Below are 13,795 nucleotides of genomic sequence, written 5' to 3'. Positions count from 1 at the left end.
TTTCCTTTTCCCTTCAATGCCACCCCCCTGACCCCTCAATATTGCCCTTTTTACCTTTTATTTCCCAATTCTGCACACAGAGGAGAGAAGGACAGCACAGGGACAACGTGCTGTAATCAGGTACAGCTTTAATAAATGTACAGAAGTTTACAGCTTGAACATTTCTTCATAGTGATTACCAGGAACACAGACATCACACCCAGAACAACAACACAACTCCGTCCATTTCCGTAGCCATACAAATCTGAGACCCTAGGCATCACCAGCGCCAGGAGGGGAGCAGGAAACCCCACCCCCAAGTGGGGACAGGGAACCCCCAGCCAGCACCAGCCCCAGGATGAAGCCAGAGGACCCCAGAACACCTCCAGGCCCTGGGATGAGGACAGGGGATCCCAGAACATCACCAGCCCCATGATGGGATCAGAAGAACCCCAAGGATGAAGACAAGGGACCTCCAGCCACCACCAAGCCCCAGGATGGGGCCAGAGGACCCCAGGACATCACCAGCCCTGGGATAGGACCTGAGGACCCCACATAGCAGTCCCAGGATGGGACTGGGAACACCAGAACATCTCCAGCCCCTAAGATGGATACAGGAGACCCCAGGACATCACCAGCCCCCAGACAAGAACAACATGATGGCCAACGGAAACTTCGGGCTGTGGCATAATTTTAGGAATACTGACACGTTGGATCAGGTTTCAGGAATGTGTTTCAGAAGAGGAACAAGATTTCACCATCAGGGTACCTGCTGTAAGAATGCTTTGGAGTCTTTTGGTGTACTGAAAGGCCTTAAATTAACACCATGAACACAGAGGAAAAAAAAAAAATTCAACTCCCCAACACAAAAGTCTTTGGTGGAAGCTGAGTTAAAGTAACCAATTCCCACTTTGGAGTGACAGAGAATTCAACAATTAAACAGATCTCACTTGGCCGTGCCTGATTAAGTGACACTGAGGATGATTGCTGATGCAATGTGAGCTCTGTGCACACCATTCCTACAGGTGAGCTTCAGTAGCCCCATGCTGTTGTGCAAATGTGGCAGTGAGGCATGGAGAGCCCAGCATGATGCTTCTTCCTTTTTGTTTTCGCATGCAGATACTGTGATTAATGTCTTAAGTGCATTGCTGACATTCAGTTGGCGATGAGGAAGAATTGTGTCTACGACTGTCGCAGGACCAAGGTGTGTTCTGAGGACCCAGAGCAGGATATGCTACAGCTCTGGACAGGTGGAACCAGTGGCTTTGTTCAGAAAATTGACCCCAAAATGCTGCATTTAGGCCATACCGGCTCATTTAATTAACAGCACCAGTAAGGTGGTAAAGAAAACTATAAGCACAATCATTCCACCTTCATTAGAAACAGCTTCATAATACAGAAGTGAAATTTTGGATTATAATCCATCATGCTAAAGCTGCCATACTGGCCACGCAGAATCGGGAGATTAGAAACTACAATGCTATACAGAAAAAAATCATACTGAAATTCAGTTTTCTGACCACAACCATAAGTCCCATTCCTTAATAAGTCACAAGCAGAGATGCAAACAAGCTGCCTCTAACCCCAAAAGTACACGTAAAACCATTGAAGCTGGCAGGCTTGTTAGCTTGTGGGGCACTGTGTAAAGTGCTTGCAGAATATCCATTGCCAAAATCCCAGCTGGAAGTCCAGCCCAACTCAACTTGAATGCGCTCTGTCCCTTCATCCTGTGGCAGTGCAGGGCAGCAAGGTCTGAAGGGCAAGAGCTGGACAGTGGGTGAATGCTTCTCCAGCTATGCTACTTTCAAATTTTATTTTATTTTTCTTAAGTGCAACTTGGATGTGGCATTGTAGGAAGTTTCACACATTGATTCAAAGGCAACTTTTCAAGTAAAAACTGAAGAAAAGCAGAGAACCTAAATCCAGTTAGCAGAGCTAATACCTTGAACTTGCACATAGCAATGCCTTGCACTTTTGGGGATATATTCGAATGGGAAAACCCAACGAGAAGGAAACACCATCAACAACAGCCTCAGCTTAGTTGAAAACTTCTCCATGGAACCCAGAAATCTCCCTACAGTATTTACTGCTACTACCACTGGTGGAGGAACACAGGAAAACAGCACCCTGACAGCCCTCCTGTTCTCAGGTGTCCCAACTTCTCCCTGCCCTCCAGCAATCTCAAGGTTGAACACACCCAGCAGCAGCACTGGCTCACCTCTTGCAACTGGAGATATTGGAGGGAAACCGAGATTGGGGTTCTACTTGTGCTTTGCTCTCCACCTCCTGCTGGTTGGGGCTTTTCCACCCTCCCCTTCCTGCTGGCCATAATCCAGCAAAAGGGAATTCTGCCCTCAAACCTCAGTGCAAAGCTCTGACCTAACAGGATGAGGATCAAATTCCCTCAGGAAACAGACACTGCAAAGTTTCTAAGGGATTCAGTAGAAACTACCAGAGTCAACAGAGATTCTTCCCCAGATGTCAAGCCCTTGAAAATGAAAACAAAACACTTTTCTTGGGAGACATCCTGCAGCACCAATGCCTGACACAGGAACACCACACAGCGACTGTGAGCCCCCACATCTAGATAACCTGAAAGCAGCCCACACTTACAGCCTTTCCTGGCCAGGGATAGCACTATTTTTCCACCAAACACAGCATCAGGATTCTGCTCCAAAGGCAGAACAATCAGCAACAAGTTGCCTTTCTCTTTGGGAACACAGCAGGAAGCACAAGATATCCAAAGAACACCAAATATTCCCAGAGGAGCATGAACAGATTTTGTTGGAGGTCATCTTAGTTGATAAAAGGTCAAAACGATAAACCCAAAGTCAAGCTCTCTGCTGGCATCTACCAGCTGAACCAGACTGCAGACAAGGCCAAATTACACCAAGTGAGACACACAGACCAGGAAAGCCATCCAGGTGTCTTCACAATAAGCTTTTCCACAGGACTTACATACTCACATACTCTCCTTTACAACACCAAAAGCAGATTTCTGGGTCCTACATTCAGGGAAATCCCACACTCTTGATCTTTTAATTTTCCATGTAACAGCCCAACAGATCTCCTTCTTGCAGCTTTAATTCCTAATCTGGAGCATTTGCAACAGAGCAGAGCAAGACAAGCAACAGAAGACACTGACTGACTTCATGCATGACACACATACCCTGGAGCTGCCAGGCTCACTGTCACCATCAGCAGCAAGAAGTGTCACCTTGCTGTCCTCCAGAAGCCCCAACTAATGGGAAATCTCTATAAGCCCTGAACCTGTGAAATAGCTTCCTTGCCATAGCACCAGCCAGTCTCACTTGACTTGCTCTGTAATTAAAATGCCAGTTAATTAACCTTACAGTGCCTTTCCCTAGTCAGAGCCAGAAGGTATGGCATATTGCTGACAAAATGACTTGGGGAAGGCAGTGAGAGGAGGAAGAAAAGAAGTAACTGAAGAGGATATGAGGATCCTGAGAGCCAGGCATTCTGACTAGCTAACATAACTTAAAACGGTTCTAAACGGTTCTACTGTATCACTGCAAATAGAGTTCTGACTGAAAAATTATATATGTGTTGGCACACATATATAATATATGCCAACCAATTCGACAAAGAGTTTTGAGGTCTTGTGGGAAGCGTTCTGCTGGGAACACCCCCAGCTCACAGCACATTAAGGCTTTTGCTTTGCTGCTTTGGAAGGAAATGGTGCTGAAGCAAAAGGATCGGCTGCGGGCAGCTCCGTAGTCCTGGCAGCCAGCGGGGCAAGGGAGACAGAGCCCGCTATGGCCTGCCTGTTGGTCTGAGAAACCACTTTGTAAGCAGCGATGGGTTGGACGTCGAGACCAGGCCCATCTTCCGGGCTGTAGTGACGGGAGTACTTGGACAAGGCTTGCAGACGGAAAGGCCGACTGTTCGCCACCGGGCCCAGCATGCATTCCTGAGGGCTGGGCTGGGCTGGGCTGCGCTCGCCGGGTTCCGGCTGCATGGTTGGAGGAGGGCTGTGCTCCTCTGTTGCTCTCACAGAAGGAGGAAGGTTGCTCAGCAGACCAAAGCCGGAAGGATACTGCAGCCTTGCTAATGGCCCGGAGACCACCGCATCCAGGCTTTGGAACGCAGGGGTGGTTCTGTGCTGGACATCAGCTGCTGGACTGAGGAACACGTGCGGTTCCTTGGGCACACTGTGAGACAACAACTCCTCCATGCTCTTCTTTTTGGTGAAAGGGGCTCTGAGGAACACATCTGCTTCCTCTGAGTGTCGGAGAGCCGCGCTGCTCTTGGAGATGAAAGGAGCTTTGGTGAAGACGTCTGCCTCATCGGGTGCTTTCCTGGAGCTGCGGAAAGGAGCTGTGGCAAAGACATCAGGTTCGTTAAAAACCTCCCCAGACTGCGACTGGAAGGCAGGGAACGGCGTCTCTGTGGCCTGCGTGTGGGGGTGCTGCTCCCTGGAAATGTCCCTCCTCTCCCTGGGCCCGGCCTGCAGGAAGCCCACACCCGGCCTGCAGCTTTCCTCCTCCTCTTCCGAATCCAGCAGCAAAGGCCTGGAGCCACTGCAATCCAGAATGTCCCCTTCGTGGTCTGTCCCCTCACCTTCGCTACTGTAGAAGGAGCTGTTGCTTGAAGGGCCATCACGTGTGGCATAGTCGAACTCAGCATTGGTCTGCGTTTTCACCTCTGGCTGAGTCTTGTACAAAGCAAGCCCATCGCTGGCAGTGGGACCTTTGCAGAGATCAAGAGGTACAGCTGGAAACAGGGCAGGATCCCTCTGCAGACCTAAAAATGAAAAAGAAAAAAAAAAAGCATCACTCAGTAAGTTGCAAAGAAAGATGAGATGTACTTAGCACACAAGAAATGTAATGATTTTCAGATTTAAACCACCACCACACATGGAAAAAAAGGGAAAGAGAGTGTAAATGAAATAAAATCAAAATGCCAGGGAGCGTATTTACTGCACGCAAAGGGACACAGATCAGCACCACTTAACAGCTCAGGGAGATTCAGGAGATGGGAGATGTCTGACAGACAAATGGGCACACTCAGCACCGCTCCACAGGAGTTCTGTGCCACTCACAACCACAACCAGAGAGCTCTGGACTTCGCCACACTGCTGCCTGGAGGGAGGCCCCAGTTCTTGTTGTTTTATTCTGCTTATCAACACGGGAGCGTCCTACCAGCAGATGCACAGCTTCGCACTGCTTCTTGGTGCAAGCCAGCCCACAGCTATGTGGAATCGCACCCAGGCACAGAGAACAGGCAGAGATGCCTTCCAATCTGCTGAATGTCAGCCTAGAGCTTTTGATGAATTCTGGTAACTATAGCAGCACTATTTTAAACCACTGCAAGACAAGTGATTTTAAACAATCCATACCACGATTGCAAATGAGGTAGCTAACATCGCTATACCAATCTGGCTGGCTTCTTGCTGGTTTAATAGGACAGTGCTTGCTGTACTGCTCTTCTCCAGCTACAGGAGCCCAAGAGGGGGTTGGTTTTGCCTCAAGACTCACGACAGACAGAACAGAAGATCTCTTACCTTCAAAGAACTATTGCCAGGTTAGGAGTATGTCATTGGACTCATGTTAGCAAGAGGATAGGAAAAAGCACGTGAGATCTAAGCAGTACGAATTGCAGGAAGAACAAGGGAGGTGGTTTAGTGCCCACTGACCAACAAGGCTCTACCCAACCACCCCTGTGGTGACAAAACAGCACTGTCATGTCCCCATAATAACATTAATCTGCCCTGTTTAGTGGTTTAGATTTACATATCTTTTGACAAAGTTAACCTTAGCCACATCTCAATTAAAGACACAGCACTCATTCATTAGGCATCAAAATCATTATTTATTGGGAAACTATTCACTTTGATACATTACACTGCTAAGTAAAGACAGTGTAGATACGTGAACATTCTGTAAGTTACTCTACAAAAATACTATCAATCTTCCCTGAAGCCCACGTTGCCAGCAATGGCTTAACCTTAGATGCTAAGCTCAGTTTGATAACAGGATATGTCTATAGTGTTTTCTTCTTCCAGGTTATATGTCACCAGGTATTTTCAAGGGATTTTGAGCTTACAGGGAGAAACAGAGCAAGACCCATTGCCGTACCACACAAATGCCTCTGCATTAACCCAGCCTTCACTGAAACACAGCATTCACAAAACAAGAAAAGGAAAAACGCATTTATCATAGAGAATATGGCAAACCAATGATCCAATTATCACAAGAACTGGGGAACCAAGTCATCTGAATAGGATTTTCCTTTTAAAGAGCTGCTTGCATTGGTTGTGCCTATATTCATGTAAGCAATGACAGTTGGGACAGAGTAAGAGAAGGGTCGACAGGCTGTAGGTTGGTTTTGGACAGCAGCAGCCTCTCCAAATCTGGAGGCACTGTAGGACAGGCAAAAATGCTTTATTTTGAGGGGAAAAAAAATACCATTGTTTTCTTGCTCTCCTGCCCATCGTAAGTGAGAAAAGCCTGGAATACTCAAACAGTTTTGCTATAGTGCCAGCATTTCACTTCAGCTGGGCACACATCCGATCAGACAATGGCTCAGACCTTTCCTCTCTCCACCCATAACCTCCTACGTTCAGATGTTTGAGTACATTTGTTTTTATTCTGCAGTTAGATACAAAGCAATTATCCGGAAAAAGGAGCAATTCCCCAATTATGTGCAGGCACAGTTTTCTTACTAAGGGAAAACCTCAGTGACAAACCCACCTTGGCATACCTGAGCACACCCTGCCATACAAAAGGCATGGGAAGCAAAGCTTCTGCTTCCAGATTGCCTGCAAAGCCCCAGAAAATAGGTTACAATCCCACATGCAGAGAGCAACTCGAAGACACGACTTAAACCCGAGCTATAACACTGACACACAAGATTCCTGCCTTCCATAGGAAGCACCAGAAGCGACAAGGTACTGAAATAGCTGATGGGTGAGCTGTAAAACATTTCCTCTCCCTTTTACAGGGGCTGCAAGGAGGCAGAGGAGCCACTGAGATGATCTCACTTTTGGATCTGAGCCCTATACACTAGGGGAAGGCAGAGACATTCCTGGAGCCTAATGCTGCTTCTCAACCAAACAAGTAAGTCTATCTGGCTGAAGTCAGGAAGGTCTCAACAACACATGGTAACAGGCAGCTAAAAAACCTGTGCAGTTACTACTAAGCAAGATTACTAGCTTACCTTTAAAAAAGGTTAACAAATTTCTCATTCCTTCATTCTTGAAATAGCAAACAACCAAACACTGAAGCTCTGTAGCACCCTTCCCATATCACTGGACAATTCAGGCAGCAAAATGAAGCACTTTTACCCAAAGCTGCTGCATAGCACAGGGGGAGTAGCTCCAGTGTCCCTCACTTCCAGAAATAAGAGATTTCATGCTCTGGTTTTGGCACACGTTGCATAGTGCAAACAACTGTGCAAAGTGAGGCAGGGCAGGAACTGAGGGCACCACCTGCACTCACTAACTGCAAGAAAAATGCAGGAAGAAAGTGAGCTCCCCCCCTTCTGTGTATTGTACTAGAGCAGTGCAGTGTTAATGTGCAGCATACACACCTCAAAGTCGTCACAGGAATGATTCTGACCCAACAGCAGCAGAGCAGACCAATAAGCCTCACTCACAGAGCTCTCCCTTATGTTACACTCACTCCTCCCTAAAATCCAGGCCAGGTTCTACCAACTGCTATATATGAGAGTTCAGAACTAGGCAGGAACTGTATTGGCTAACAAGAAATTAGCTTACTTTACACAGTCACGCATGCACACACTCAAAGTACTCGTGCAGCATACCATTTCATACCACTTGTGCATTTCCTTGGGTAACTCCAAAACTTGTTTGACTGCCTTTGGTCTGAAGAGCATCAATTTCAGTAACATGATTTTTTTTTTTTTTTAAATGTATCAAGTTTTTTTAAAAACAAGGCGGCTTAGGAAAGCCACTGAGACGATACCCTGTGAGGGTTCAGGCTGAAGAACACACTGGAAACAGAACCTCCTGAGCCCTTCCAAGTATAAATATGGCCATTATCATGCACTTAGATTTAGATGCAGTGGGTCTGCCACAAAGGCTCAGATGCCAAGCCTCTTGCAGCCAGCTCTCAGACTTTGCAGCACACCTAAGCTGTCAGGATGCACAATGCCTGCAGCACGGGCCAGTCCTTCATTCACCTCCTGTTCCACCAAGCTGCAAGGAGCCCAGTGATGATGGGGCAGGCAGAATTGAGGAAGCCATAACAGCCTGGTTTGGGTGCAGCTGCAGCTGACAGTAGATAGTCAGAGACCAGATCTACTGCTGAGACCTACCTGCCCTATTCCAATATAAAATTTAACCACCATAAAAAAAGTTTATTCTTGCATCATGACCATAACCCTGCGCTGAAGGGAAGTTGCTTCGTGTACTGCAGTTGCATTTGAAGCACCAGGAGGATCCATCAAAACCACCAGTGCCAAAAAGTACACAAAGGCATGACAAGCTAAAGCTTAGTGGGGCAGGAAGTCTCCTCCATTACCCTGACGTGAATAAAAGGTACAGAATATAATCACTCTGCTGCTCTTTGCAGACTGCAGGTTCATACTACAAACAACACCTTACAACCCTTGAAAGGAGGGAGGAAACATTTCCCACAGCTCCAAACAAGGCTGCAACCATTGTAAAAGAACCATTTTTACACTACGTCAGGATACGGTACCAAATTTCTCTCATGTGGACACTGGATGAAAACTCAGCGTGTTCCTTCACAGCAGCAGCTTTCACACAAACTCCTCAGCAGCACACCATTACTGACCTATTGCTTCTAGAACAATCACTTTTTGGAGAGCTTAAAATTAACCTCATATATCCACCCCCACCTTTCCCATTTCTTGCATTTTTCATTCAATTAGCAAGTCAGTGTTGAGTCTTCTCTGACACAGCAGCTTTAGCCAAAATCTCTAAACACACGTGCTTCTGTTGTGCTGTATTCCCCACCCAGCTCCACAAACAGCTACTTGAAAAAGCAATAAAATGAACATTCACATCTGCTTATTTAATAGCATTATTAACAACCCAGTGCATTTATAATTTTTCCAGAACCCTTGAACAAGTGCCATTAGATTTAAAATCTTAAACATTCTTTAAAAGTACTTTAATTCACAGAAATTTTTGTTTCTAATATACAGTAGATGGTTACTTTTTAAAATCCATTCTCTTTTCATATATTCTCAATATCTGACTATACAATAACTTTCTATCTATAACATCTTCATGTTTTCCAGTCCAGCTTGCCTGTGCTTTAGGAATATAAAACAAAAAAATAATGAAGTTCTATCCACAATTTTACTAAGGTCATTTCCATAGTTCTCATGTAAAGCTTCTCTTGGAAAGTGCATTATACACGTGTAATGATACAACACACTTACGCAATACTTTTATTATTAAGTGTAGGTTTTAAAAGAAGAGTAATGTAGAGCAGACACGATTGATGGAAGTTCTATGTACAGAATTTGTTAAACTAAGTACTGAGGAGGGGAAAATAGCGGAGACACTGGAGATAGGAAAGGAGCAGTCACAAACTTGGATTTCTCTCCTTCTTAGTGAGAGGTCACACACATTTCAGTCGTTCATACTTCCACACATGGGAAACTGCACTTTTACTAATACAGCTACATACACATACACAAGGTTAGCAGTAAGCTATTAATAATTCCACTACAGAGGAAGAGTCCTTCTGTTTAGAAAGAGCTTTCAAATACAAGATAGAAATTCCGGACTTCATGACCGTAAGTCCATGGAAACAAGTTGAGCATACCCAGCCAGTAGACAAATTAGGCATGTAAAGGGAAAAAGAAAAGGTAAAACCCATCGAGTTGTAGCAGCACTTATTTCAAACCATCTGAACCAGTGCATGCTTGATCCATAAATACCAAAGAGCGGAATGAAGTCCACAGTCATCTTTGTCTACAGAAAGAGAAAGGGTCCATATTTAACTGGTTTGCACTATATGCATTACAAGAGAAAATGGGGAACCCAGAACAGATACCAGATGCTTAACTAAAACCAGGAGTAAAAATAGACAAACAACTGTAGGACAATTTGTTTCATACACAATTTATAGTAGGTTGTGAGGGGGATTTTTTTTTCCAGTCAAACACAGAAATAGTCACAGAAAATACACCTGCTGCTGCCACAATGCCCTTTTCAGCCTAAAAAAAAAGTCAACCAACAGAAAGCTAATCACAGCCATACTTACATATATTTGGTTCAAAATCTTGTTATATTTCACTTAGAATCGTTTTTACAGCTTTAACAATCTGATGGGTTTTTGTTTTTTTTTCCCTTTTTTTTTTTTTTTTTTTTTCCCCCTTTCTTTTTCCCCCCTTTTTTTCTCCCTCCCACATCCCAAGAAGCACAGTCCATTCAAAAGCAGGACTGTTAAAACAGCAAACCACAAGCTGGGGGCAGACCAGAAAACTCTCTTCATATGCACCATCACCAGAGGTACTAAGCAAGACTACTGCAGGAGAATTCAGTGCTTTTTCCTCCTCTGAAGCATATACCGGCAATTGAGAAACACCAGCTCTCTTAACCTGCGCTCTGCAGAAGAGGGGCATCCCTACCAATTTTACCTGTCCCCTTCCTCCTGCCCATTTATCAGAAAAAAACCAGAACAAAAATCCCAAACAAACCCAGAAACACAAATGCAAAGATTGAAACACAGTTTTACACACTACTCTAAGGAGAAAGGAGTCTGTTATACAACAGGGATCATACATAAGCTACAGTTATCTACATTAGTTATAGTCAGGCTTTCCATGGTGCTATGTGTACATCTCAGCAGGGTGGCTAATGATGGCGCTCCCTTTAGACACAGGCTAGCAGAGAGGTGCAAAAGGAACCACACAGCAGGTTTTTGTTTGTTTTACCAGCTTTAGAGAGGACTACCTGGAGAACTGAGACAGAATCTTTCCTGGGGCATGGGAAGACAAGGAGAAATGTAGGTGACTGTCTCCTGTTGGCAGATTTGTTTTTCTTTGAATTAAGGAGAAAAAAAACAACACAACAAAAAGAACCACAACTGAAGGTAACTCCTCTGGAAATGAAAGCGGAAGATTAGGTACGTTACAGAAACCGCGTCTGCTACTGTGTCACTGCTACAGGTCTATGAGCTGATCCACCAGCAGTAAAGACCTGGCTATGTTGGGAAGACTGGACTCAGAGCTTCCACTGTTGTTTCTAGAATGCCCACCTGAAAGTGTGAGAGATAGGAATTCAGTATTGAACAGGACACACACATGACAGATTCAGATGTTCAAGAGCAAGCAAGAAAAAAAAAATAAATGCAAAACATCAAACTTGCTCAAGCTCTTCTCATTACTTGCATCACGATAGCAACAACATTCCCTTTGCTTGCTCTTCCACCCTCTCCCTCCCACCTAAATCTAGTTTGCTAGACTTGTGTGGAAAAACATCACAGCAGCTTCTCTGCCAAGGGGAATCTCTACTAACCATTTATTTTCCCCCAGTTTACATCTAAGCTGCAGAATTCTGTCCTTGCTACAGGATCTAAAACATAATTACAAGTACTCTCAATGGAAAGAATTGTTCAAAGTTATACATCTTGAAAATTAGTTGCTGTTTTAAGAGCATCTTTTGAGTTTCCAACCACTTCAGGGAGACTTGAGCTTTTTATAAGTGGTGCTTTGACACTGAAGGGAAGATGCTCTTCTTTATTCAAGGTAGCCTATCTTGGCCCAACTTTGGTAGAAATCTTCTCTGACTTCCAGCTGGAGCAGAGTTTCTAATGTCTGAGAACATTTCCTAATGAGCATCAGTCTTTGGAAGCTAGCATTAGATGCAGAGCAGGTGTACAGCACACTCATGCTGTAAACAAAAATGGCAGTTAGGGAAGTCAAAAAAAAGTTCCACAAAACTGAAAAATATAATCAGACAAAAGGAGCTCTGTTATACGTTTCCAAAGCCTATGCAAGCACACCAAAAGCTGGTAAAGCCTTTTGATGGCTTGACTGCACAGAGAAGATCCATCTGATTGGCTGGCCATACTCCAAAACACTAGCCTACTCAGCAGAATCATTTGTCTTAGGGAAAGAGTACTGTTTCTTGGCTTCAACCTTACTTAATGCTACAGCTGTCTGCAAAGATCACATTAACACATGGTAGGTAAGAGGAATGCTGCAAAAGGACAATCCTTCCAGTTTGTGTCCTAAGGACTAAGAACATTCAGAGCTCTTCAAAGGAGATGGGTACCATCTACCAGACTTTTTACCCTCAGTTCCCACAAGCACCTTTGAAAATCATCGATCAGAAATGAAAAACTCACTTTCAGCAGGAGTCTCATGGTTCTTAAATGATTATTATTACTTCCCTCTCTTGTGCATCATGCCAACTTGACTTTCTCCTTCTACTGGCTTGAACAGTAAGTAAAAAGCTCAGAGAATAAGAGTTTGGCATCATATTTTAGACAGAGGTACTGGTGTGCCCTGCCTGGCAGACTGGTAGGAATTACTTCATGGGACCTAAAGGTGCTTGTAAGTCTATATCTCCTTCTGGTCATGGAATTTTTTCCACAAATAAAGAAGCTAGAGACACTTCAGGGCAAATACAAATCAGAGAAAGACTGAGCTCACTAAATACCGCAGTGGTAATGCCTTTATAGTTTGTGATTTGCATTATTTCATGCTGCAACACCACTGCCCCAGAATTTATGTTCATTGTTTCTGTTTTTCTTTTCCTTTTTCACACCCAAATCCTGGCTTACCTTGTGAATTTTTGGATATCAACACTGGAATTGGATCAAACTCATCTTCTGTCACTTTTTCAGAGCCCTCAGGAGCATCAAAGCCTGCTATCAGGTTAGTATCTTCTGCAGCATAAAGGAGAAACAGAGGTATAGAAGCAAAGATAGCAGAGAAAGCTGGTTAGAATTGCCAAAAAGTGTTAGAGTATCTTAATGTTTTCAGAGACAGGGTTTATAAGCAGAGTTTCATTTAAAATGTGAAATAAAGTTGGTAAGTCTTTGGTAAAGAAGGTAAGAAGTAAAAGAGCCAATTAAATATGAAAGTAGAGGGGGAAAAAAGCCCCAAAACTTGAACCAAAAGGCAAGGCATGAGAATCAAAATCAAGTTCAGCCAGTTCAAAGGCTCAACAGCCAGCATAGCTCAGTGCTATGGTGAACATCATCCTGTGGCCATCAGATATAGCGCAGTTTGATAGTGATGGGGCTCTCCAGTTACCAGCTCTCATGCACAGAGAGAGGACAAAGGCTGGAAAAAGATACAGAAGGAATTCCAGTCATCTACCCAAGGCAAGACCCCCAAATTTTCACCCACAGGGTAAAAACAAATTCAATGTAAAAGTCAGATTTCCAAGGAATCTAAGATGTAACTAGACACCCAGAGAGACTTTAAAGGCATCTAGAGCAGTTCTGGCATGTAATTCTACTTGTTTTAAGCCACCCGAACAGGAATTAGATCCTTGGTAAGAGGCTTTCAGTCATCTCCGCAGCAGATCAGCCACAGATGTGCCTTACCAAGCAATTATGGACCTTCAGGGACTTCCACACTTCCTACATCACTACTAGTTTCTTCAGATGTCTAAAATACCTTCCAAAGTCTGCTTCTCAGCTACTACCTGAAGTACTTCTGAAAGCACAGCAAGGACATGTACAAATCAATGGTTTCCAAGGAAAAGGAGCACTGCTATGAGATCATGAACAAAAGTTCTCTACCAGAGGTTGACAAATACACTATCAAGTTTTGGGTGATGCAAGGAGCCAATTGTAGAAGTATTCCGTCCTCTAGAGGATCAGATTCAGGAAAAGAATAT

The 13,795-nt window shown here is 44.3% G+C and overlaps 1 protein-coding gene across 1 annotated transcript in view; it reads right to left on the bottom strand.

The window, feature by feature from the left end:
• Positions 1-111: 111 nt before the first annotated feature.
• The window catches only part of AAK1 (AP2 associated kinase 1), a 62,853-nt gene continuing 49,169 nt past the window's right edge, over positions 112-13,795 (bottom strand). Inside the window, exon 18 of the mRNA XM_042836164.1 lies at positions 112-4,743. Within this exon, the coding sequence (XP_042692098.1) occupies positions 3,644-4,743 (1,100 nt within the window). The 3' untranslated portion in view covers positions 112-3,643. The remainder of the gene's footprint in view (positions 4,744-13,795) is intronic.

The sequence above is a fragment of the Centrocercus urophasianus genome, unplaced genomic scaffold (assembly GCF_019232065.1).
Source record: "Centrocercus urophasianus isolate 14NV4802_14NV808 unplaced genomic scaffold, USGS_Curo_1.0 seq_58, whole genome shotgun sequence".
Taxonomy (NCBI): domain Eukaryota; kingdom Metazoa; phylum Chordata; class Aves; order Galliformes; family Phasianidae; genus Centrocercus; species Centrocercus urophasianus.
Note: the sequence above shows the minus strand (reverse complement) of the source record. Positions and strands in the feature narration are given on the sequence as shown.